Source organism: Berghia stephanieae, chromosome 7 (genome assembly GCF_034508935.2).
Source record: "Berghia stephanieae isolate SIO BIC M18660-M18661 chromosome 7, UCSD_Bste_1.3, whole genome shotgun sequence".
Classification (NCBI taxonomy): domain Eukaryota; kingdom Metazoa; phylum Mollusca; class Gastropoda; order Nudibranchia; family Aeolidiidae; genus Berghia; species Berghia stephanieae.
In genome coordinates, this window is record NC_088366.1 from 14,902,504 (window position 1) to 14,927,503 (window position 25,000).

Consider the following 25,000-nt stretch of genomic DNA (forward strand, 5'->3'; position numbering starts at 1 on the left):
TTACTCATCAACTGGACTGATAAAGCTATAGTCTTCGATAGTCTTTATGTTGTTAGTTTTATTATAACGTGTTGATTGTTATGACACAGTGAGTGATAAATTAATGACATTAGACAATAGATTTGCTGCTTCTTAAAAATATATGTATATTATTATAGTATTGAATTACACATTACACGTAACGGCGATCGTGCTTATTACAATGATAATGATGGTGATGATGATGATGATGATAATGGTGGTGGTGATGATGATGATGATGGTGGTGGTGGTGATGATGATGATGATGATGATGATGATGATGATGATGATGATGATGATGATGATGATGATGATGATGATGATGGTGATGATGATGATGGTGATGATGGTGATGATGATGGTGGTGGTGGTGATGATGGTGGTGGTGGTGGTGATGATGATGATGATGATGATGATGATGATGATGATGATGATGATGATGATGATGACAATTGTGATGCTCATGATATATAAAATATTGATGATGATAATGATGATGATGATGATGATGATGATGATGCTTGATGGTGATGATTTCAATATGTTAACATATTCGAGGTAAATAATAAAATTGGTGACAAGTGAAGAAAACAGTTTTCATATCATTATCATAAAAATAATACAATAACATTGTGAGTAGATCATAATATTGTTATCCACGATAAAGAAACAACAAGAAATAAAGAAAGTCATCAAAATATAAACAAATGACGTCATACGTGTTTAATTTGGTATCATTCAAAATCCATTATCACATTCAAAGACATTGTAGCGTAGCACTGATGCAATCTTATTATACAAAGCGACTGGGCACATCATGAGAACATATATTTTAACCCTCTCCTTACTACCTGCAGCAAAATCGTCACATTTGTTACGACACAATATACATATTTCTTATTCAGATTTATTTTGTACATCACAAACTTTGAAGAATGATCTTTGTTTAATTACTAAGAACAGAAAGTTGTTTTCTAGATAGCTTGTTTGAGTTTTTTTTAATCAATTTTTCTGCTGGGTAAGCCTGCCATTTTGGGAAAATTCTGATAAGTATCGGTAAGGAGAGAGTTAACCGGTTAGCTTCCGTAATCTGGAAAAAAAACCAACTCGTATTTAAAAAATTGGCCAGAAAACTAGTCCTTCAAATATCGATTGATTTAAATGACCCTCATCTTGGCAAAAACTCTCAATCCCGGGAGCTCGCGAGGTTTCAGGTTTCAGAGTTTTTGCCAACATGAAGGTCATTTAAATCTATCGATATTTGAAGGACGAGTTTTCTGGCCAAATTTTTAAATACTAATTTTTCCAGAGTACAACAGTTAATCGGTTAACCAACGTGCAAATAATATTTAATGAATGCAACTATTGACTTGTTGTAATAACATTGTTGTTATGGAGAACAATATCTTGCGTTGGATTGAGAGCTTTTCCATGACAACAATGAAACCATCTATAACAAAGACTCCGAGTTTGAGAGTGTTCGGCAAAGTTAGGATTATTTTATCAATCGATCGATATTTGAAGGACGGGTTTTAAGTTTTCAGGCCGAATTTTTAAATACCGAGTTTGTGTTTTTTTGTGTGTTCACAACATTACATCCGGAAGTATAACGGACCAACACACAAAACTATGTGTAATCTTGAACGTTTATAGTCTGGTTGATACAGTTCAGTGAGAATTACTCATAAAAGCGGATGACAAAAAAACAATAACAAAGACCAGAATGACGTCATTTTCGAACTATCTATAAATTAAATTTGTATCATCAAAAATCACTCCACCAACATAATACCGCGATTAGTCGGTGGGTAACCAATGGGATTGAAGGTGATTACATTTTTCATTTTATCAATCATTTTTCTGTTTGAAGTGTGTAGTTTGTCATGGATTTCTACCAGATCATAAGATAAAATTAATAGAATTGCACATTGAGTCTTATAGGCTAACAGGGTAACGTTAGTAAGTAAACTGTGTTATGGCTTTGGGATGCGTGTAAATAGGTATGGTGGATAGTTGTATTGGCCACGGCAATTTGGATAATGATGATGATGCTGATGATGATGATGATGATGATGATGATGATGATGATGATGATGATGACGATGATGATGGGGGAGATGAAGATGATAATAATAATAGAGGTGGTGGTGATGGTGGCTGTCTTTTTTTTTTTGACGGTATAATAATGATGATGATGAGGGGGGTGATGATGAGGATAATAATAGAGGTGGTGGTGATGGTGGCTGTGTTATTTATGACGATAATAGTGATGATGATGACGATGGTGATAATGATGGTGATGATGATGATGATGATGATGATGATGATGATGATGATGGATGGATGATGATGATGATGATGATGATGATGATGATGATGAGTGATGATGATGATGTGATGATGATGGTGATGATGATGATGATGATGGATGATGATGATGATGATGTGATGATGATGATGATGATGATGATGATGATGATGAGTGATGATGATGATGATGATGATGATGATGATGATGATGATGATGTGATGATGATGATGATGATGATGATGATGATGATGATGATGATGATGATGATGATGGATGATGATGATGATGACGATGACGATGATGATGATGATGATGATGATGATGATGATGATGATGATGGATGATGGATGATGATGATGATGATGGTGATGATGATGATGGTGATGATGATGATGATGGTGATGATGATGATGATGATGATGATGATGATGATGATGATGATGATGATGATGGATGATGATGATAAAGGTGGCAGCGTTGATTATGGTATCGAAAACATCCAATACATAAAATAAACTAATAATAACATAATATTATAAGTGATATACTTGCTGGTCTACACTGCTCTCTCTCTCTCTCTCTCTCTCTCTCTCTCTCTCTCTCTCTCTCTCTCTCTCGTAGACAACCAAGAGCGGCATATCCATTTTCGCACACCAATTACTCATGACAATGAAACACAACCCCCCCCCCCCCAAAAAAAAAAACAACCCAAAAATACAATGATTAAAAGTAAAAGAATTATAAATTATCTTTTCTGATTCGAAGAGTTAAAGAAAATGCACATTTAAAACAAAACATAATTTGCTTTGACAACTGACAAATTTAACCATATCACGTAAATGTCACATGTTATAGGAGTAATAGGCTTATTAATATCCCAACGTTTCCCTATGACATCTATGCATTTAAAAAAAAAGAAAGAATGAAAGAGAAGAAAAGGGGAAAAAACAAACAAACAAACAAACAAACAAAATGGAAAAACAAACTGAAAACCCCAGAGATCATTCTATTTAGGGTTACAATTACAAAACATATTGTGCACGTCAGAATATGAGATAAAGATACCATGTAAAGATATTTATGTGATACGGCTTACGTCCTGCGTTGCGAAAGGTTTACAATAATCACTGAATAGACAAGTCTTTTGATTGGTGTGTAGTAACCAACCACTGCTCCGTAACACAGCCATAGAATTTGTTTTGATTGATAAAGTTCACCACTTCTATATGAATGGAATTGAACCCGAGTTTGAATATGCTGGACACTAGGGATTGTTTCGTGCTAACATTTGTAAAGCGGAAATCCACGTTTGCGCTTTGCTTAGTGCGCTCTACATGCTGTATTTGTTATCAAGAACAAAGAACACAAACGCAAAACATTTATTCCTTCAGCATAAGTGCCTGTCATTACCTATATCACCAGGTTCTTATTCACACCTGAGTCCAGCGGGTTTATTTACACATTCCTATACAGAAGGATAAGGCATGCAAATAATGTTTACACTAAGCATTATCTGGTAACTGATCGTACGCAGTGTCGTTTGAATTTTTGTTACGCCGAGACATGGGAATAACTAAATCTGGATGGTGTCATGTCCGCATATTTTCTTCACGTCATACAATAACCAAAAAGTCAAAAGGCACCGGCGTGAAGTCCCACCGTTACATCTGAATATCCATAGTCTGGCACTTACCAAAACATCACATCACAATACAAGACAACGACATCAAAAGAAAGTGAATAGTGCGCTGTAATCAATTGTACAACCACTTGTTTCATTGAGCAATACTAACGAAAACTGACCTTTCACTTTCTTTTGGTGATGGGCTCCCTGCATTGTAACCAAAATTTTAGGGAAGTATCGGGCTATGGAGTTAACGAAGGATACGGTCTCACCCATCGTACTTTGTGGCCTTGAGCGAGTCGCCTATCAAAGCGCCTCAATTCATGGGGATGTTGCTCTTGTGGTGACTCATAGCGGTTCGAATCATATTAAACTAATTTCCCTCCTTCGGCGTAGTACTTAAGTTCATTAAAAATATTATAATACTTTCAGAAGCGATGCAAACTTCCATTTTTTGGGGTGGAAACAAACACACCGAAAATACTTTATGACAATTTTGAAAATGGTTGTTTTTATAATTGGTTTCCTTTGAATAAATCGGTGCTTGTGCCATATCAGCATCTTGCCAAGAGTAGTGAGTACATCTTTAGCTGCTGGCCACTTTACAAAGCTTCAAAATATTACGTAGGATTTAAAACAAACTTAGTGTAAACCATGTGTTGTCTCTGGGGTTGGAAATCTAAACAAGTTGTCTAAAGAGCACGATGACATTCACGGGTTTTATCAGAAATGTACAATGTCCTTCTTAATGTCCATTTCAAACACATTCCCACAGCAGCGCCTTTCCTAGATCTTTGTCCAACACATTTCATTCAACGAACACAAACAAATATCATTTGCGTAAATAGTCCAAAAAATTTAGACAGGGTAACCGGATTCAACGACATTAATTTTGACCAGATGTTGGTCGTTATATCCGAGGGGCTATAAACCGCCCTTTTTATGCAATCCATGAAGATTTCCTTATGTTTTTTTTCCTTCAACATGCAATTAATGTGCAGATAGTGACGGTATGCGCTATTTACCTAACGCATTTCATCCATGAGGTCTCTTCTGCAAATTTATGTGTTCATAAAGTGTGGAAAATCAAATGATTTCACTGAGACGATGCTAACACTGCATCATATTCAGTTTCTCGTGTAACATTGATTAAATCATACAAACATCTTTTACCGGTGCTCAGATCATTAAAACAGGATTGTTGTGAGGATCTCAGTACAGAGTTAGACTATGTATAGATTGTGATGAAGATGCAAAATAGTGCAAATACAGATTTTGTTTAAGAGTCGTTCAGCGGTATATGAAGAGAATGACAAGCCTATAGGTCTTAGTTCAGGATGGTGTGTATGTACCTCACTAATGTGCAGACCTAAACGCAAAACTCATCTTCATGCAGAACTTCAATTAGTCCGCCCCCTTGCTTCTTGAATTTGAATTGTCTTGCTGAGCATCAAATCACAATATGTTGATAAAATCAGATACTTTTTGTAAATATTGTATTTAAATTATGTCATGAATTCATTGTTTAAAACTTAGAAATACAATTCTTATTTCTCCGTCCTCCATTTCTTGTATGCTATAGGTTAACAGGCAAAGAAACTTTTTCTGTACCCTGACTATACGTCACGCTGGTGCTATTATTAGATCGATTGGATTTTCCCGATTTGCTGCTGGTCGGGGTGTAAGACCTTGTGTGGTTGGATGGGGGGTGGGAGGAGTGATGGGACGAGTATTGGGACGAGTATTGGCTGCAGGGAGGGGCGATAAAAGGCGACTCCTTAGCATAGGAATACACCGATGAGCCTACAGCATGAGGATGGTGGTGAGGCGAAGGATACACCACGGGCTGCATTGGGTAGTAGCCTTGATGGGAGTATCCATGGTTGCTGAAGGCACTGGGCGCTCGAGAGGCTGAGGGTGGAGAATGAGAAAAGAAACTATTGTAATTTTAAAAGAAATACAGCAAATCCACACAACTAAACTGAAATTAAAATAAAATTAAAATACTAGAGAAAAGGGTTAGTAACAAATTTAAAAAATAATAATAAAATAAAATAAAGACATATAAGAAATTGACAGGTTAAAAAACGGAGGTAGTAGTTTGTGGACTCACACGTGTACTGAAATGCAGGTCTGATAACCCAAATTGCTATGGTCTCATAGTTGTACAAATGGATTTACTCTCAAACTAACGCAATATAGTCTCCATCAAAACAAGCTCACAATTAAATTCCGTTATCAGACCTGCAAATATGTGCGCTTGGTTTTGGATCCTGTATAAAGGGTGAAAGAATAATGGAATCAACATTAGCAACGGGAGAAGAAAACATCCTTTGACGAAGATACCACCTGCAGTCCAGTTCCATCGTGTTTCTAGGAGAGCAAGAGAAGTCGACTGGACTACAACAAGGAGGTATGTCGATAACCTATTACTTACGTATACTTATTTCCAACTCTCCTGGTGGAGGTTAGGGCTTGTCTACTAGGCTGTCCTGCACGCCACATTAGAAACGGCCTCCCTCCACAGTGTAAATCCCAGTTGTCTCTCTCCTTCTGGACTGTCCTAATCCGGGTCTCCCACGGTCTCGATCTCTCCTTCGTGCTATTGGAAGCCCCCAAAAAGTGCCACAAGTGGCTTGCCCCAAAAAGTGCTACACATACCACGCTGTTGTTTGGTATTCTTTGGACGTTTCCTATCTGTCTCCGAATTCTGAGGACCACCATTTTCCTAACAGGAGGGATGTTTACTTCATTCTTGATCTCTTAACTTGATACCTTCATTGGCCATCTTACTTTTTGAAAGGCGTCTTAAAGCTTTCAGAAGAAATGATGACATATGCTGTATGGTTTTATTGAATCTTATCATCTCATAGCGCGATGACGTTAGATCAGGGAAGCTCCAAGACATATGCTTTATGGTTTTATTGAATCTTATCATCTCATAGCGCGATGACGTCAGATCAGGAAATCTCCATATCATTCGAGCTCATTGCTGATCGCATAAATAATGCAGGTAGAAAAGTTAGATGCGAACGTCAAATAAGTCGCCCAATGTCCCGGTAAAAGCTGTCATTTGACTGACCTTTTTTTTAAAAACCTTTAACAAGAGATGTCAAAGGGTACCTGCCAACCAAACAATTAGCAAGAGTAGATCCGAAATTCACAATGGAATAATTTACTAAATTATATTAATCATAATCATTTTTATAACCTCTAATATGAAGTTACAGTAGGTGAGAGAACAATCAAATTGGATCAAAAACAGTTCTTCCCTTTATCAACTGAAATTATTTCACATAATGCTATATCTAATAAAATAAAATATGATTTTTAAATTACACGAGAGAAGAAGAAGAAGAAGAAGAAGAAGAAGAAGAAGAAGAAGAAGAAGAAGAAGAAGAAGAAGAAGAAGAGAAGAAGAAGAAGAAGAAGAAGAAGAAGAAGAAGAAGAAGAAGAAGAAGAAGAAGAAGAAGAAGAAGAAGAAGAAGAAGAGAGGAGGAGGAGGAGGAGGAGAAGAAGAAGAAGAAGAAGAAGAAGAAGAAGAAGAAGAAGAAGAAGAAGAAGAAGAAGAAGAAGAAGAAGAAGAAGAAGAAGAAAGAAAGAAAGAAAACAGAGCTGATCTGAAAAACAAAGGTAAAATTTTGACACAGGAGCTAGCCCACCGTCCTTATAATATTGTGTCATCGTAGCCGCTGCCTTGAAGTGGTAAAATAATATCGATGGCCCACCCTGGGTGTCTGTCTGTTACTACATCTGTGTGGCCCACACATTTGAACAATGCAAGGTAGATTAAAAACTGCCTTGAAGTGGTAAAATAGATGCCAACCTGGTGTCTTCGTATACACTTGGCCCACCATTGAACAATGCAAGGTAGATTAAAAACTGCCTTTGAAGTTAGCAAAGCAACATTGATTGATGGTATGCGTTAAGTAAAACACTCACCGGTTCTGCTGATTGATCAATGGTGCCAACACACGAAATTATGTGTAACTTTTATGTAAAAGTATGTAAACGTTTATAACTAATCACACAAGTGACAATCTAAACCAATAAGACAGAACTGAGTGGCGCCATTTTTATTCATTCTGCCGGTGAAAAAAAAAAATATATATATATTAATATATATATATAATAATTATATATATATATATATATATATATAATATATATATATATATATCGAAGTGGCAATTCGGACTCAAGTCTGAATTAGTCACCCGTGGCTTTCTCATCAAATAAAGCGGGTTTAGACTACCCGGTGATAGTTACTATAACTATAATTGTTATATTTTGATTTGCATAAAATCTACTTAATGATCAATATTGAAAATATTATTTTTAAAAATAACTATACTGCCACGGAAGACTAGTTAGACTGAGTCCAAATAATCAGTTGATTGCACATGCGCATTGGAACTTGAGTCCAACTAGCCACGGGAGACAATTCAGTCTCAAGTCCGAATATTCTATGAATCACATCTACGTAACTAAATATCAGAATTTAAAGGAGATACGTACCTTGGTAACTACTAACACTCCCTCCATTAGCGCTACCAGGCAAGCCCACAGATCCACCAACACCGCCACCGTGATGGCTGCCTCCACCGTTGACGCTAACAGTGGTTGCCGTGGTTACCACGTTATTTCCTGTATACGTCGTGGGATCTGTTGACTTCTGACAGAAGGATCTCCTGCAGCAGCAGACGAGAGCGACAAAGCATGAAATGATGATGACGATGGAAGCGACAGAGATGAAGATGGATGCGGTGATGCCCAAAGACAAAAACTGGCAGATGAATCCACACTCTGGAAGAATAGATAAATAAATAAATAAATAAATGAAAAAATAAATATAGAAATAAATAATGAATGAAAATATGATTCAACCCCATTGAGAATCCTTTCAAAAGTAAAATCACACGTAGATTCCAATATTGGACAGATTGATGGACAGACAGAACTCCGTAGTTTAAAACCCCTCGGTATGCTGAGATGTCTGGATGGGGTAGGGGTGGGGGGGGGGGGGGGTTAAGAAGGGCTTTTTCGATGACAAGACCGACTTCCCTCTTCAGCAAAGAATCACTGCCTCTGACTGAAAAGCTTTTAATGTAAAAAGTAAAAAAAAGAATTTCAGTGACTCGAAGCAACAAGGAAATGCCATCGGCACGAAATACATCAATCCAAAACGAAAGAAAAAGAAGAAAGACGGTGAAATTCTACTTTACAACCAGAAACAGAGAAACGGAGAGTAACCAAAAAAAAAAAAGGAAAGAAAGAAAGAAATAAACAATATACGAAGGACGAGTTTTCTAGCCAAAGTTTTGTTGTTGTTGTAAAAGCGGTTCAAAACTATATTATGTCGGAATGAATGGATCCTGTAAAAAGATAATTTACAATTAATACGACAAGAAATCCAAACTTCAGGTCCTTTGTCCAATGTAAGAAATTGTATTTGTTCTCAAATTTACGGGTAAAGAATAGAAATTAACCACAGGGTTTCATATTTGTGGCTGTAAATTCAATTTCCTGCACCTAGTTCATCCCGAAATATTACAGGTTTGATATGATGGGTCACAAATGTGTATTTTTAGCCAGATTACGACAAACTACCACCCAAACGTTAAATGGCATTGTCAGTTCTGCCGTAGGATACTCTGGAGAAAAACACATATTAAAAAATTTGGCCAGAAAACTCGTCCTTCAAATCTCGATCGATTTAAATGACCCTCATCTTGGCAAAAAACTCTCAATGCAATGGAATCCGCATAAATGAACACTCTTTAAAGTCGACTTCTGCTTAAAGTCAACACCTCTTTATGGTCCCAAATGTTTCTTTCATCTGTTTAAGAATGTCTTATTGATAACTGATAAAGTCAACCTTGTTTACAGTCAGCCACCCTCTCTGGTCCAGCGGTGTTGGCTACATCATAATTCCATTGTAAAGGATTTGTAAAAGTCAAAATTATTTCAGACGATCAGAGGGAGAAATGACGTGACATCTGCTCATATTTATTAACCCTCTCCTTATCAACTGCAGGAAAATCGTCACATTCGTTACGATATAACCAACAATTTTCTTACTCAAATTTCTTGAACACATCATAAAATTTAAAGAAAACGAACAGTGTGTTATAGAGCATGTTTTGCTAAAGAAATTATTTAACGCAAGAATTTTACTGCTATTATGTCTGAGTGATAAAAATATATTATTGTGTTAGTTGGGTTTGAGGTTTTGGGGAAAATCCTGAAAATGTCTGGTATGGAGAGGGTTAAATGAGTGTCAAACACTTTTTAAAAATTAGTAGTTTAAAACAATTTCCTAGAAATGTTGGGAAAACTTGATTCGTATCTTTCACGGACTGAGTTTAAATCTTTTTTTTTTTTTCAAATAAAATAAAAAGTTGCATGCTTTCGTTTCGCAAGTAAAGTGAATGAGTGCAGACAAGATAGATTGATAGTTATGCATTAAAGATCAAACAGCATTTATAATTCTTTGACTCAATCAAACATTACAAAATATTTTTCTTTTTTTTCGAAGCCACGAGACTATTATTCGCCATTGGAATGAAATGGAAAACTAATTATAAGGAGTGAATTGGTTCCATTAATTGCATTATTCATTAGGAACAATTTTCATCGGTCACCTCTTCATCAACTGACAACAGACATCAACCAATGAAAGACAAATTAAAAGTACATCATTGTTTTCAAAACAATGCCAAAGAGTACAAAGAAAGAAACAAAAATTACCACGAAGTATTAAAAGATGATTATTTCTTTAACATCAAATAATATCACGAATAGAACATTTCAAACCGACGAGTACGACCTGTTTGCAGGTCTGATAACCTAAATTGTTATGGTCTCATTGTTCTAATGGAACCACTCTCAAACCAACGCAAAGTATTGTCCATTACAAAAATGTTAAATCAAGCCCATTATTGTGTTCGCTTATCTGTCCTGAAATTATGTGCATATAGTTAAAAACAATACGAAATCTGAAAATAATTTTTAAAAAGAAGAAAGAAATGATACTCAGAAATGAAAATATATGAACCGCTTTGACGATGTTAATACTGTACATTTTCCACAAATTACTTTGATAGTATCGATTTATTTCATCAAGTGCTTCGATATATCGACTCATTTCACGAATAAAAATCTAACTGATAGGGTGGATAAAATCAATTCAAGTGGACAAATGAGATTAAAACTGTCGAGTCAAACCAAGTACGAGTACATTATTCTTCAGATAGCCATAGATCAAACAACAACAACAACAACAGTAATGGGTCTTTTGCTTAAACCATCGGAATCAAAACGGTGTCAAAATGGAATGGAAATGAATCGATATGATACCGTCGCATTATTCTGCATTATTGAGCCGACTTCAATATATGACCAAGCGCCCATTACTGGTGTTATGTTGGGTTTAGCAGATACCGAGACGTGACTATTTAATCCAAAATATATATATTTTTTTTAGCTTTTCGCAATCAATAAGAGATAATATGATTCTACTAATGTATATATATATATATATATATATATATATATATATATATATATATATATATATATATATATATGTGTGTGTGTGTGTGTGTGTGTGTGTGTGTGTGTGCAAGTCTGACACCCGAACCCACTTATGGACCGAGTTTAATATTGTTGTAAAGACAATATTTTGCGTCATTTTTTGAGATTTCCACTACAATAATGAACCCATAAGGAATTGGGTTATCAGACCTGCAAATAAATGCACGTTGGATTCTTTCAAAGCGATAGATTTATCATATGAGTATCTAAGGCGTGCCACTTACCACTACGAGCTTGCGAGTGAGTGTTAAAGCGCGGTAAAAAAAATAAAACAAGTTCAATAAATCCAAAGGCATGACAGAATACCTACATTCCACCACTCAAAGTAAGAATTTTAGATAATTCGTAACCAATGAGTAGAAGGCTGTATTTTGCAATGAATTCAAGTTATCTCTGTCTCTAGTGATCATATTAGAAAATGTTTGTTTCATTAACAAAGCATGACTAATCAACTAAACAATCTTTTCAATATATTTTTAATCAAATAAAATGAGCTGAAATATTGTGCAATAATTGTTGGATAAAATCATTACTTCAAAACCTTAAACAACGATTATGTTTTTAACTAAAAATGATTGAGTTTTCAACTGTTAGGAGTGGAATAATCTCATTTCATTTTCATTATTTAACATTTAATTTACTTCATACTGCTATGAATCGAGACTTCATAAGGAGCACTTGCCACTCAAGGGAACAGTGAAGCCAGAGTAGCATCACTGATTTTGCTTTTCTGATCTGGAGTTTTTATCGAGTAAATAATAAGAGAATAATGATGATGATGACGATGATGATGATGATGATGATGATGATGATAATAATAATGGTAATAATAATAACAATAATAATAATAATAATAATAATATAATAATAATAATAATAATAATAATAATAATAAATAATAAATAATAATAATAATAATAATAATAATAATAATAATAATAATAATAATAATAATAATATAATAATTATAATAATAATAATAATAATAATAATAATAAAATAATAATAAAATGTTATTCCATAGTAAAATGTTAAAAGAGTAGTCTATGCACCGACCTATTTAGCTAACAAATATATTTATATTTGATTAAGCTTGATTCAGCTTCCTTAATATTGCTTGGCAATCTATTATTTTTTTTTAAAATCACGTCTGAACAGGATGAAAACTGAACTCGGTTTACGAGTAAGTTAAGAGCTTTACCGATGTAGCCAAAACCCCATCCCTCCTCTTCACGCTCCACGTCTAAACTTTACATTGGAGTCTCTTTGAATTATTATTATCAAAAGGTAAGCAAGATTTAAAGTGCTTATCACATAATATTTTGATTCGATATAATACAATTAGCAAGCGATGCTTTATGACCGCGGGGCCATTGGACATGAGCCCGAAGACAAAATAATCATGTTACTGATACAATCATAGCGAGCCGATGTAGATGGTATCACAAAGCCCTCGAGAGATGATTTGCACTGAGCACAATGGCATCCTTGCAGTGATTGTCTCAGTTAACCTTTTAAAGGCGATGTTCGATTATATTATTATTGCTCTCTAGGTGTAAGATCGGTGGAAAGAGAGATGACACCCTTCGATTGGACCTAGGTTGAGGTCCGGAAGCTGGCAGAAGACATACGCCAGTGGCGCTCCTTACTGTCGATCTTTTGTGTTTATGTAAATAACAAGGTGAAATTGAATGTAAGATAAATTGTACATTTTGGGTTTCCCAGGATGAATAAAACACTACAGACGAATGAGATAAGGTGGTAGTGGCGTTGTTAAGATGATTCATTCCCCTCCTTACCACCTATAGGAATATCGTCACATTTGTTACGATGCAGCCAACGTTTTTCTCATTCTGATTTATTTTGTACATCATAATATTTGGACAAAATTGTTTGCTATAATTAAAGTATATTAACACTGTGTTGAAGAGCTCGTTTAGCAGAAAAAATATGTATAGCAAGATCTAACAGCTTTTGTGTTTGAGTGAAATAAATCTATTTCTGTATAGGTTGGGTGTGAAGTTTTGGGGCAATCCGGAAAATGGCCGGTAAGGAGTGAGTTAATATTTTTGCTGCAGTAAGAGTTGTCGGACCTTTTTCTATTTATGTCTATGTATTTACACGCTGAAGCATACGTTTGTCACAGACCCAGTTTGCCATAGGCCCAGTTTGTCATAGGCCCAGTTTGTCACAGACCCAGTTTGCCAAAGGCCCAGTTTGTCATAGGCCCAGTTTGTCATAGGTCCAGTTTGTCACGACCAGTTGTCACAGGCCAGTTTGTCACAGACCCAGTTTGCCAAAGGCCCAGTTTGTCATAGGTCCAGTTTGTCACAGACCCAGTTTGCAACAGGCCGGCCCTGCCTCAACTGTGCCCTGTGCATGATGGAAGCTGTCACTGACATTCTCAAAAGGAGTAAATGAATGATTGATTGGATTGATTGTATGAAATGAATTTTATTTTTCAATTGTTTTCACGAAAGAACATTCATCGTTAAAATATACAGAGTAATTTGTTTTGATTCGCATACAAAATGAAACAAGCTCCATTGATGTAAGAAAGACCATCTTGCACCACCAGTTTGAAGGTGGAGAATGAAAAACCTAAGTTACACGTACAAAGTTAAAGTGCTGTAATTATTACTGTCATCAATACTCTTATACTTAAATGAAATAACAAAATCTTATCATGAGTCTTCTCTTAAGACATAAATATGTTTCTTTTAAACGTTTATATACAGATAAACGCAGTTTGTGAAAAAAATATAATCATTGCAACTGAAAGTTATGAGAAGAGTAAATTGAAGGGCTGAAATGACTGTAGACATATACAAATATTCAAGAGAACAAATTATAATCTGGTATCTTAATTTCTTATTTGCAGGACAACATAAAACTTAAATAATAGTACATCATTTTGTACATCAGATTTACAGTCTAACAAAGCAAGACAAGTAAATCAACTAAGGCGTACTCGCGCTAATCTGGAGCCTGTGACAAACTGGGTCTGTGACAAACTGGTCCTGTGACAAACTGGGCCTGTGGCAAACTGGGCCTGTGGCAAACTGGGTCTATGACAAACTGGGTCTGTGACAAACTGGGCCTGTGACAAACTGGGTAGCCTCCCTTTCGAATGGCACCCTCTTTAGTTACAACTACAGACCTAACTGTTTACAATAGCGTTACTGCTCTCTTTGTGGAAACGGCATGTTGTAATAATGGCCGGCTAGATTAAAGTCGAAACCCCAACTGTCAGTGGTGACATTTGGAGCTTACGACAATGGACACTCTTGGGTCATATCGTGTAGAGGTAAAAGACAAGAACAAGTAAAACAAAACTTAGTTTCGTTCAACAAAAATAAATGAAGTGAATCACTGGCAGGTGAAGAAATGTCATTGAACAAATCAAGACTTTATGATGCTTATGATGGAGTGGTCCTTCAGAGTCATTAGGTCCATGGGGCCGGAGTTTATCCCGGTTTCTATGACGTGTCTAGGACAATAGCAATTGCTTGCTATCCTTTGGATATGACGCTGAAAGTACTTTCAGCCAGATCTATAAGACCCAGCTACCCAATTACTGCTGGGTGGGCAGGGGGATCGATCTCGGTCCCTTTGCGTCTAAAGCGAGTGCTCCACCAACTGAGCTATCAGGACCTCAATGCTAATGGTGAGCCGTACTTAAATCATTGTTAATAATGTATGCAATAAATTCGAACAATGTTCAAAATGTTGAGCATGAAGAGCGATAACTTGCGTAATAATTTTGTCATGAATTTTTTTCACAAAATTTCCCCCCAGGGAGGCACGAGTATCTAACTCACGCTATCGGTTCGTTTATCATGCAACCACTCATTAACATCATAATCGTCACAGTGGAAACCTCATTACGCGATGGGTCAACTGATAAAATCAGTATCCCTGTAGAACGCCTATCTAGAAATCTACAATTACACGCATTGACGACACATTATCGAGGTTAACAATCGCTTTCAAATTAAGATAATAAAAGGTCATTTTTGTTTATTTGTTTTGTTCTGTTTTGTTTTAGTCTGCTTTTTTTTCTTCTATATGGTTTTGTTTTAGTATGTTTGCTTTTTTTTCGGGAGTTATATTGATTTTTGTTCTTTTGATTTTTCTTTTGTTTTTTTTTCGTGTTTTTTTTTTGTGGGGGAGGGGGTGGGTTGGGTGCTCATAAATAAAAATTAAAAAACAAATTTAACAACAAAAAAAAAAAATAGTAGATGACAGGGAAAATAATCAAATGGAGACATTTAAATGTTTTAATGTATAGATGTTTGGCTCTGTGGGTTAGTGGTATGACACTCGACTACAGTAACTTGCAGGAAATCAAGTTTACTCCCCCCTCCCCCCCCCCTCCCCTTTCACAACCACCACCATCATACATCTCTCAACCGCTATGAATTATTAACATCTTCATCTAGTTCAGCCCGATATGATGCCATTTTGATCGTAGAATTTGTGAACTCTTAACGAAGGCGTTGGTTTGATTCGGTAAATCAAAAAGTTGTTACCTGATCAAGCTGCAAATCCGGATGAAAATGAAAATGGAGATATAATCAAATATATGTGACCGACCGTATCAATCCGGTATAGTCTCGGAATGAACTAGATGAAAAATATTGTGCTACAGTTTGTTTAAAAATAAAATAAAATTAGGAAGTCTAACTAGATTAAAAATATTGTGTTAAAGTTTGTTTTAAAAAAATAGAATTAGGAAGTTTAACTAGATGAAAAATATTGTGTTAAAGTTTGTTTTGTTTTTTTGTTTTTTTTAAAAATAGAATTAGGAAGTCTCATATTTGTTTGTATTTTTGTTGTTTTTGTTGTAGTAGTAGTTTTTTTGGTGTTTTTTGGTTGTTTTCTTTGTTTTTTTTTGTTTTTTTTTTTGTTTTGTTTCTTTTTCTAAGGAACAAAAGTCACTCTTTTTAGATGAAAACCTTTATATTTGATTAAATCATTAAAAAAAATAAATAGATATTCTTCAGCCGTATGTTCCGAAGCGGATTTGAGATCGCATGTTTCAAAATTGTGAGTAGTACCGAAAACATATCTCAAAGAGTTTTGGTGGTAGATCTCTTTCTAAATGTGGCACCACAATTTGGCATTCCCTTCCAAAGTCCGTCAGAATATCTGACTAGTGTTGTTGGTGTCTTCAAGAAACGTCTTAAGCAAGACTTTTCTTTTTACCAAATACTTGCTTTTGTGAGTTGTACCTTGCCTACTTATAACTGCAATGATCAAATAATAATAATAATAATAATAATAATAATAATAATAATAATAATAATAATAATAATAATAATAATAATAATTATTATTATTATTATTATTATTATTATATATTATTATTATTATTGTTATTATTATTATATATTATTATTATATTATTATTATTATTATTATTATTTATTATTATTATTATTATTATTATTATTATTATTATTATTATTTATTATTATCATTATTATCAATAATATTTTTAATCAGTTAAATATTAATTTAACTTATTAGCATCTGGTTCACCCTACATATTATCGTTTTGAGACAATAAGTTTCATTACTAGGAACAACAAAGATATTGATTAATTTATCAGATTCTAAATAAAGATTAAAGTACACATTTCTATCCAATAAAACATTGACAAAATAAGTGAAATCTTTCTTTATACATTATTGCTTCAGTATTCGCAATGAGGGGGTCCCGATAGCTCAGTTGGTAGAGCACTCGCTTCACAAGCTAAGGGACCGAGAGATTGATCCCATGTGCAATCGAGATTTTTTTTTTCAAGACACCCCCCCCCCCCCTTCCTCTCCTGTCCACACAGCAGTGATAGGGTAGCTGGGTCTGTTACCTACTTTGCGATAGACTAGCGCCGTATTCAAAGGGTAGCAAGCAATTGCTTTTGTCCGTTTCACGCTATAGAAACCGAGATAAAACTCCGACTCCATGGGCCTGATGGCTCTGAAAGACAACTATCCGCAATGGAAACTTTGAATGAAAACAATTAAACGACCGAGTCATGGAATAAAACTTGATAGACTTTAATGATGAAATCAAAAACTCTAAAATTCTTTTGTTGACGGACATTTTATCGATGCCGCCGTCGTCCTGCATTTAATGAGTAAAAAAAGGCCGTGAAACAACGGTAAAAATTTGGAACATGAAGGCATCGCTTTTCATTTATAAACCTCAATTACCATTTTGTTTTCTATTCAACCAGTTAACTGCCGTTCCCTGGAGAAAACACGTATTTAAAAATTTGGCCAGAAAACCCGCCATTCAAATATCGAACGATTTAAATGGCCCTCATTTTGGCAAATAAACTCTCAATCCTGGGATTTCGAGAAGTCCCAGATAGAACGTTTTTGCCAAGATGAGGGTCATTTAAATCGATCGATATTTGAAGAATGAGTTTTTCTGGCCAAATGTTTAAATACAAGTTTTCCGGAGTACGGCAGTTAACCGGTTGAAAGTTTCATAGAACTTTGATCTCTTTCCATCCATATCGCTATCTCTTTGATCAGCGAAGCGCGTCAATTATTCTTGTTGAACATTTTGAGTGAAATGCTGGCTCTTGATCTTCAGGTATTGAAACAAAACAAAACGAAATAATACTGATATTATTGATTTTTGAGGCTTGTAGCTGGGACCGAATACCGAAAATTTTCATCTATACTGATGATATATAGATAGATAGAACGAAGTTGACGTCTCTCGGGTTTTTGTTATTGTTTTCTGCCATTCGCGTTCATGAGTAATTCTCACTAAATGATATAAACAGTTCGAAGATGACGTCACTCAGGCCTTTGTTATTGTTTTTTTGCCATCCGCGTTTATGAGTATTGCTCACTGAATTGTATTAACCTGACTATAAACGTTCATGGATAAACACAGTTTTGTGTGTTGGTCCGTTATACTTCCGGATGGCAATGTTATGAGCTTCTTAGCCAAGCGCACACTATCTATTAACCAGACTATAAACGTTTAGCGTGACACATAGTTTTGTGTGTTTGCCGGTTATACTTCCAATGTTGTGAGCTACATAGCCAAGCGCATACAATCTATAGATAGATCGAAATTGACGTCACTTAGCTATTTGTTATTCTTTTTAGCCAGCCATATTTATGAGTAGTTCTCACAAATAATAATAATAATAATAATAATAATAATAATAATAATAATAATAATAATAATAATAATAATAATAATAATAATAATAATAATAATAATAATAATAATAATAATAATAATAATAACAATATACTTTATTCATCCAAAAAAATGGAAATTCGTTGACAGACGTGGAATGTATAAAAATGTATAAACATAAAGTTGAGAATCTATGACGACAATGTATACATACATGCATATATATATATATATATATATATATATATATATATATATAATATACATATATATTATATATATATATATATATATATATATATATATATATATATATATATATATGCAGATACACAATGTAAAAATATACAACGAAGAACCAATAGCAACACTTTATAATATTATATTAATTTGATAAATTGCGATAGGCCATACCGCTGGCCTTCAGTCCGAATTGTATCAATCAGACTATAAACGTTTAATTTTATAGTTTGTGTGTTATAGTACGTTATATCCGACTAGCGAAATGTTGTGAGTTTTTTGGTCAAACGCACAGCATCAATAGAATGCCTGATGTAGACGGCTCTATGTTGTGCGGCTATAATATGGTCTAGTGGTATGACACTCGCTTTCGGATCGGAAGGTCCTGGGTTCGAGCCTCGCACTCGGCGCATAGTTGAATCCTTGGAAAAGGCTCTTTACTCACATTCTATCACCGTACTCAGGTGTAAAATGAGTACCTGGCCGTTAACAGCGTTGTCTTTGTCCGAAAAATTGTAATATCGCCTAACAGACGTCATGTCCCGTCCTACATGTTAAATGTTGCTGTTGACCATGGACCCTTGTAAAGCGCTTTGCGCACATTTAGTGGATATTGCGCTATATATAGCTCAATTTTTATTTTTTTTAATTTTTTATGTTAGCGTTTTCAGACTATCAGAGAGATGGTCAGTGCTCATAAAATTATCTCGGAAAGTTATAAAAAAACATAGTTCTTCAGAGTCATTAGGCCCATGGAAGGGGGGTTTATCCCGGCTTCTAAAGCGTGAAACGGACAAACATTTTTGCCACCCTTTGGATATGACTATGGTCTATCGCAATGTGCTTTCCGACAGATATTACAGACCGGGCTACCCAATCACTGCTGGGTGGACAAGGATGGGAGATTCAGAAAAACATATATAGGTAATGTTGGTTATAATTGCTTTAGCGGGCAGAGCTGGTGAGTATTTTTCTTTGGTGCGTTGGTCCAACACACAAACTCTGTGTAACCATGAACTTTTATAGTCTGGTTAATACAGTTTAGTGAGAACAACTCACAAACGCGGATGGCAAAACCAATAACAAAGGCCTGAGTGACGTCATCTGCGTACTATCTATATGTCGGTCTCACATCCGAAAATCCTTATGGGTCTAGTTTAACATTGTTGTAATGGACAGTATTTTACGTCAAAATTTTTAGATTTCCATTACAACAATGAGCCCATAAGGAATTAGGTTATCAGACCTGCAAATAAGTACACGTGATCATCGTCTAAACCCTCCCCCCCCCCAAAAAAAAAACAAAACAAAAACAATTTGGCTTTTATATAGAGCAATATCCACTAAACGTGCTCAAAGCACTTTACAAAGGGTCACTGACCAACAGCAACACGTAACATGTAGAACGAGACATGCCAGGCAAGAGAGAGAGAGAGAGAGAGAGAGAGAGAGAGAGAGAGAGAGAGAGAGAGAGAGAGAGAGAGAAAGAAAGAAAGAAAGAGAGAGAGAGAGAGAGAGAGAGAGAGAGAGAGAGAGAGAGAGAGAGAAGAGCGAAAAACTAATATTTACATTTCTGATCATTTTGCTTTCAGTTTTCGACATCTGATTTACCCTCGACTTAGTACCAGATAAAAGCGGTGAGTCACAAATTGCTTTGATGCTTTGCGGTCTAAATAATAGCACAGAGTAGGTAGATAACTTATCTACTCTGTGATAATATATAACACTCGGCTTGTGACTTGTAGGTTACGAGTTCGATGCTGGCTATGGGCGCTGGCGATACGTTGTAAGCAGTCCTTCAGAGCCATTGGGCCCATGGAGCCGGAGATTATCCCGGTTTCTATAGCGTGAAACGGACAACAGCAATTGTTTGCTATCATTTGGATAGGACGCTAGTCTATCGCAAAGTACTTTCATCCAGATCTAACAGACCCAGCTACCCATTCACTACTGGGTAGATAGTGGGATCAGAGAAAAAAAAATCCCGACTGCATTCGGGATCGATCTCCATCCTTTTGCCTGTGAAGCGAGTGCTCTACCAACTGAGCTATCGGGACCCCCATCAAGGCGATACGTTGAGTCCATAAAAAAAAGTTTTCGACTCATAATTTGCTCACCATACTCAAGTGGAAAACGAGTATCTGGTCGGTGCAAACGTTGTCTCTGTCGAATAAAAAATGTGTTTAATAAAAGCATCTTATCTTACAATCTTACAAGAATTGTGCCCCGTCCTACATCTTCCGTGTTGACATTGTGCTGGTCTGAGGTTTCTCGTAAAGCCCAAAGGTATCGACCTACGCCTTGACATTTCGATGTTTTCATAAGTTATTTCCCTTCCTAGGAGGACGGTATCACTTACCTAACATGATTGATTAGAATTTCTTTTTTGAATTTCTGTTTTGTTTGTTTTTGTGGAGGGGGTGAGAGAGAGAGAGAGCGAGAGAGAGAGAGAGAGAGGGAGAGAGAGAGAGAGAGAGAGAGAGAGAGGGAGAGAGAGAGAGAGAGAGAGAATGTGTAAGAGGGGATAATATTCTTTCAGCTGCTCCTCTCTCTCTCTCTCTCTCTCTCTCTCTCTCTCTCTATCTATCTATCTATCTCTATCTTCCTTTTTCTTTCTCTCTTTGTGCGATATGTGTCTGTGTGAGTGTGTGTGAGTGTGTGTGTGTGTGTGTGTGTGTTTATGTAATATTATAGATCTGTCTTCTATTCGTACCGTGCACTCTTCTTTCTAATTGAAAAGAGTGACAGATAACGTGTACACATTATGGATCAACATATCAAACAGTCCTCGATTGTTATGTTTAATATTTTGATTCAAAGCGCGCAAACACACACACACACACACACACACACAAGATGTGTGTGCGCGTGTGTGTGAGAGAGAGAGAGAAATGGAAAGACAGAGAGATGGAGAGAGAGAGAGAAAGATGGGGAGAGATAGGGAGAGACAAAAAGAGCGAAAGAATGAGAATGAGAGTGAGAGATAAAAAAAAAGAAGAGAGAGATAGATAGATAGAGAGAGAGAGAGAGATAGACAGAGAGAGAGAGACAGAGAGAGAAAGAGAGAGAGAGTGAGAGTGTGTCGTTTTGTGTGTGTGTGTGTGTGTGTGAGAGTGAGAGAGAGAGAGAAAGAGAGAGTGAGAGTGCGTCGTGTTGTGAGTGTGTGTGTGTGTTTGTGTGTGTGAGAGAGAGACACACACACACACACACAGAGAGAGAGAGAGAGAGAGAGAGAGAGAGAGAGAGAGAGAGAGAGAGAGAGAGAGAGTCGAATTTGGCATCAGCCAGTGAATTCCAGCACTTCCTCGGCGAGCAGCTTGTCACGGTTCAATGATTCTGTGGATGAAATATTCAGTATGCTGATTCCTCTCAGATAACGTTCACGGATGAATGGGTGGATGGGTGGGGGAACCTTTTTTTAAAAATATTTTTTTTCTTTTTTTTTTTTCTATAGGTTACGAGAATTCCACCACTGTAGTATTATCATGGTCTTAAAAAAAAACAAAAAAAAAACAACCCAAAAATATATGATACAGTGTTAGACAAAGCAGATTAATTAAGAAATCCTTCTTCCCCGAAAACTTGAACAAAGATAAAGGGGGAAAAAAAGGAGGACACCATTAATTATTTTACTGTAATTGAGGCGTGATAACGAGCTGCCAACTTGATTTTTTTTTTTTAATCGTAATATCCAAGGGAAACATTAACTTTAAATAGCTGTAGAAAATAAACAATTTGCTCTCAGCATTTTCCAAAAACGGTTCAAAGTCCTGAATATAGATAGTTCGAAGATGACGTCATTCAGGCCTTTGTTATTATTTTTGCCATCCGCGTTTGTGAGTTGTTCTCACTAAACTGTATTAACCAGACTATAAAAGTTCATTGTTACACAGAGTTTGTGTGTTGGTCCGTTATACTTCCGGATGGCAATGTTGTGAACTCCTTGGCCAAGCGCATTCTATCTATACCATCTACGGAATTAAACTTTCCTTCTCAACTAGATGTTATTGAGTCAATGAGGCGAATGCACTTCTGTAGCTGAAGCCAAAAAATCGTATTTATACGAATTTTTCATAGTACTAGGACGGTCTGGCAATACGATCTATTTATTACTTCCTAGAACTATATGACCAATGGTTTCAAAACTATATTATATATATTAGATTGAACCTGGTGATAAATTGAACGATAAGCTTAACTCATTCAACCCTAACACCGACTATATCCGTTGTTTACTTTTACCCCATACCTATTTATTACATTTTTCTTAGACAAATTATAGGCTTAGCATCAAAGCTAATGTTTTTAATTTTTACATGTTAGGTAATTAATGGTCTAGTTGAATTAAAAAAATATATGCACATGCTCATTTTTAATAGGCTATTATTTTTCCAAATTTTAAAAGTAGCAAAAAAACCCTCTAGGATTGAGTGAGTTAACTGATCAAATTTGAGTAAAATTAATGCCTCATTGAGGAAAATGAGTTTCTTTTTAATCTTATTAAACTGATAATGTAAAGAGGCCCCGGTAGCTCAGCTGATGGAGCACTTGCTTCATTCTATCGTCTTATCCAAAGGGTAGCAAGCAATTGCTATTGTCTATTTCACGCGATAGAAATCGGGATAAACTCCGACTCCATGGGACTGATGGCCTCGAAGGACAATTCTTTTTTAATTTAATTTTTAATTAATTAATTAATTAATTAATTAAATTATTTATTTATTTATATTTTGTAAAATAATATTCCTTATTCTTATTTTAACATGAAACTAAAAAAAATGTGCCTTCATCAAGTCCATCCCACATATTGCCAGAGTGATGCGATGGATATATTATGTGCTGCCATATTGTGAGAGAAAAAAAGTATATTTAAATATTTTAGCCAGAAAATTCGTCCTTCAAATATCAATAGATTCAACTAAACCCCTCCGACTTGGGACATCTTTGTTGGAAGACATGAATGTCCCGTGGTTGAGATGTTTTGACAAAATGAGGGTCAGTTTAATGGATCGAAATTTGAAGGACGGGTTTTCTGGCCAAACTTTTTAAAAATGTGTGTTTTTATTTTTTTTTAAATATAATAATAATAATAATAATAATAATAATAATAATAATAATAATAATAATAATAATAATAATAATAATAATAATAATAATAATAATAATAATAGTAATAATAGTAATAATAATAATAGTAATAATAATAGTAATAATAATAATAATAATAATAATAATAATAATAATAATAATAATAATAATAATAATAATAATAATAATAATAATAATAATTTAAAAATTCCCTTTATTCATCCCCAAGGGGATATTTGTTTTCAGGGTCTATTCAATGGAAGATTGGAATAACCCAGGCGTCAGATTCACAGTGCAGCGTTGCAAAATGAGCTACTATTGCGAGTTGGCTTGCTCAATGTCGCACAGCGCGGCGGGTAGTCGAACTCGGTACCTTTCGGATACGAAGCAAAAGGCCATACTGCCGAGCCACGTCCAACACGTACCCGATGTGGGAACGAACCCGAAACCGCAGAGCATCTAGTTGAACCGTGTGTTGTGGCGAAGTTTCCGGGCGGGTTTGCGACGATACACGAGTGCGGTAAAGAATTTGCTGATTGGGTCGATCGCATAGCAATCTAGAGAAATAGATAGCACTGGTCGATCGTCATAACATGATAGTGTGAGCACCATTAGAAACTGATGCAGAACCACGGTGTCTCCTGTTTGTCAGAGTAAGGCAGAGTAGAGGTAGACATACCTCAAGGGTGCAGCTAGATAGATACATGCTGGATTACAGCACGACTCCGATTTCACGGCAGCAGCTTCTTATGGTTCACACTATTATGTTATGACGATCGACCCAATCAGCAAAGTCCGGTCCGCATTCGTGCACCGTCGCGAACCCGCCCGGTAGCATCGTCACAACACACCTTTCGACTAGATGCTCTGCCGTTTCGGGTTCTTGCCCACAGCGTGGACATAAAGGACAGGAAGTTAGACCCCACTGATGTAACGCACCGGCCGTTA

At 35.7% G+C, this 25,000-nt stretch overlaps 1 protein-coding gene across 3 annotated transcripts in view; it reads right to left on the minus strand.

Moving 5' to 3' along the window:
• Positions 1 to 1,619: 1,619 nt before the first annotated feature.
• Positions 1,620 to 25,000, minus strand: part of LOC144976762 (uncharacterized) — a 181,830-nt gene continuing 158,449 nt past the window's right edge. For all 3 annotated transcript variants that reach the window (XM_078921164.1, XM_078921166.1, XM_078921165.1), the window contains exons 7-8: positions 8,476 to 8,763; positions 1,620 to 5,867 (exon numbers count right to left, since the gene is read on the minus strand). In XM_078921164.1, the coding sequence (XP_078777290.1) occupies positions 5,533 to 5,867; positions 8,476 to 8,763 (623 nt within the window). In that variant the 3' untranslated portion in view covers positions 1,620 to 5,532. The remainder of the gene's footprint in view (positions 5,868 to 8,475; positions 8,764 to 25,000) is intronic.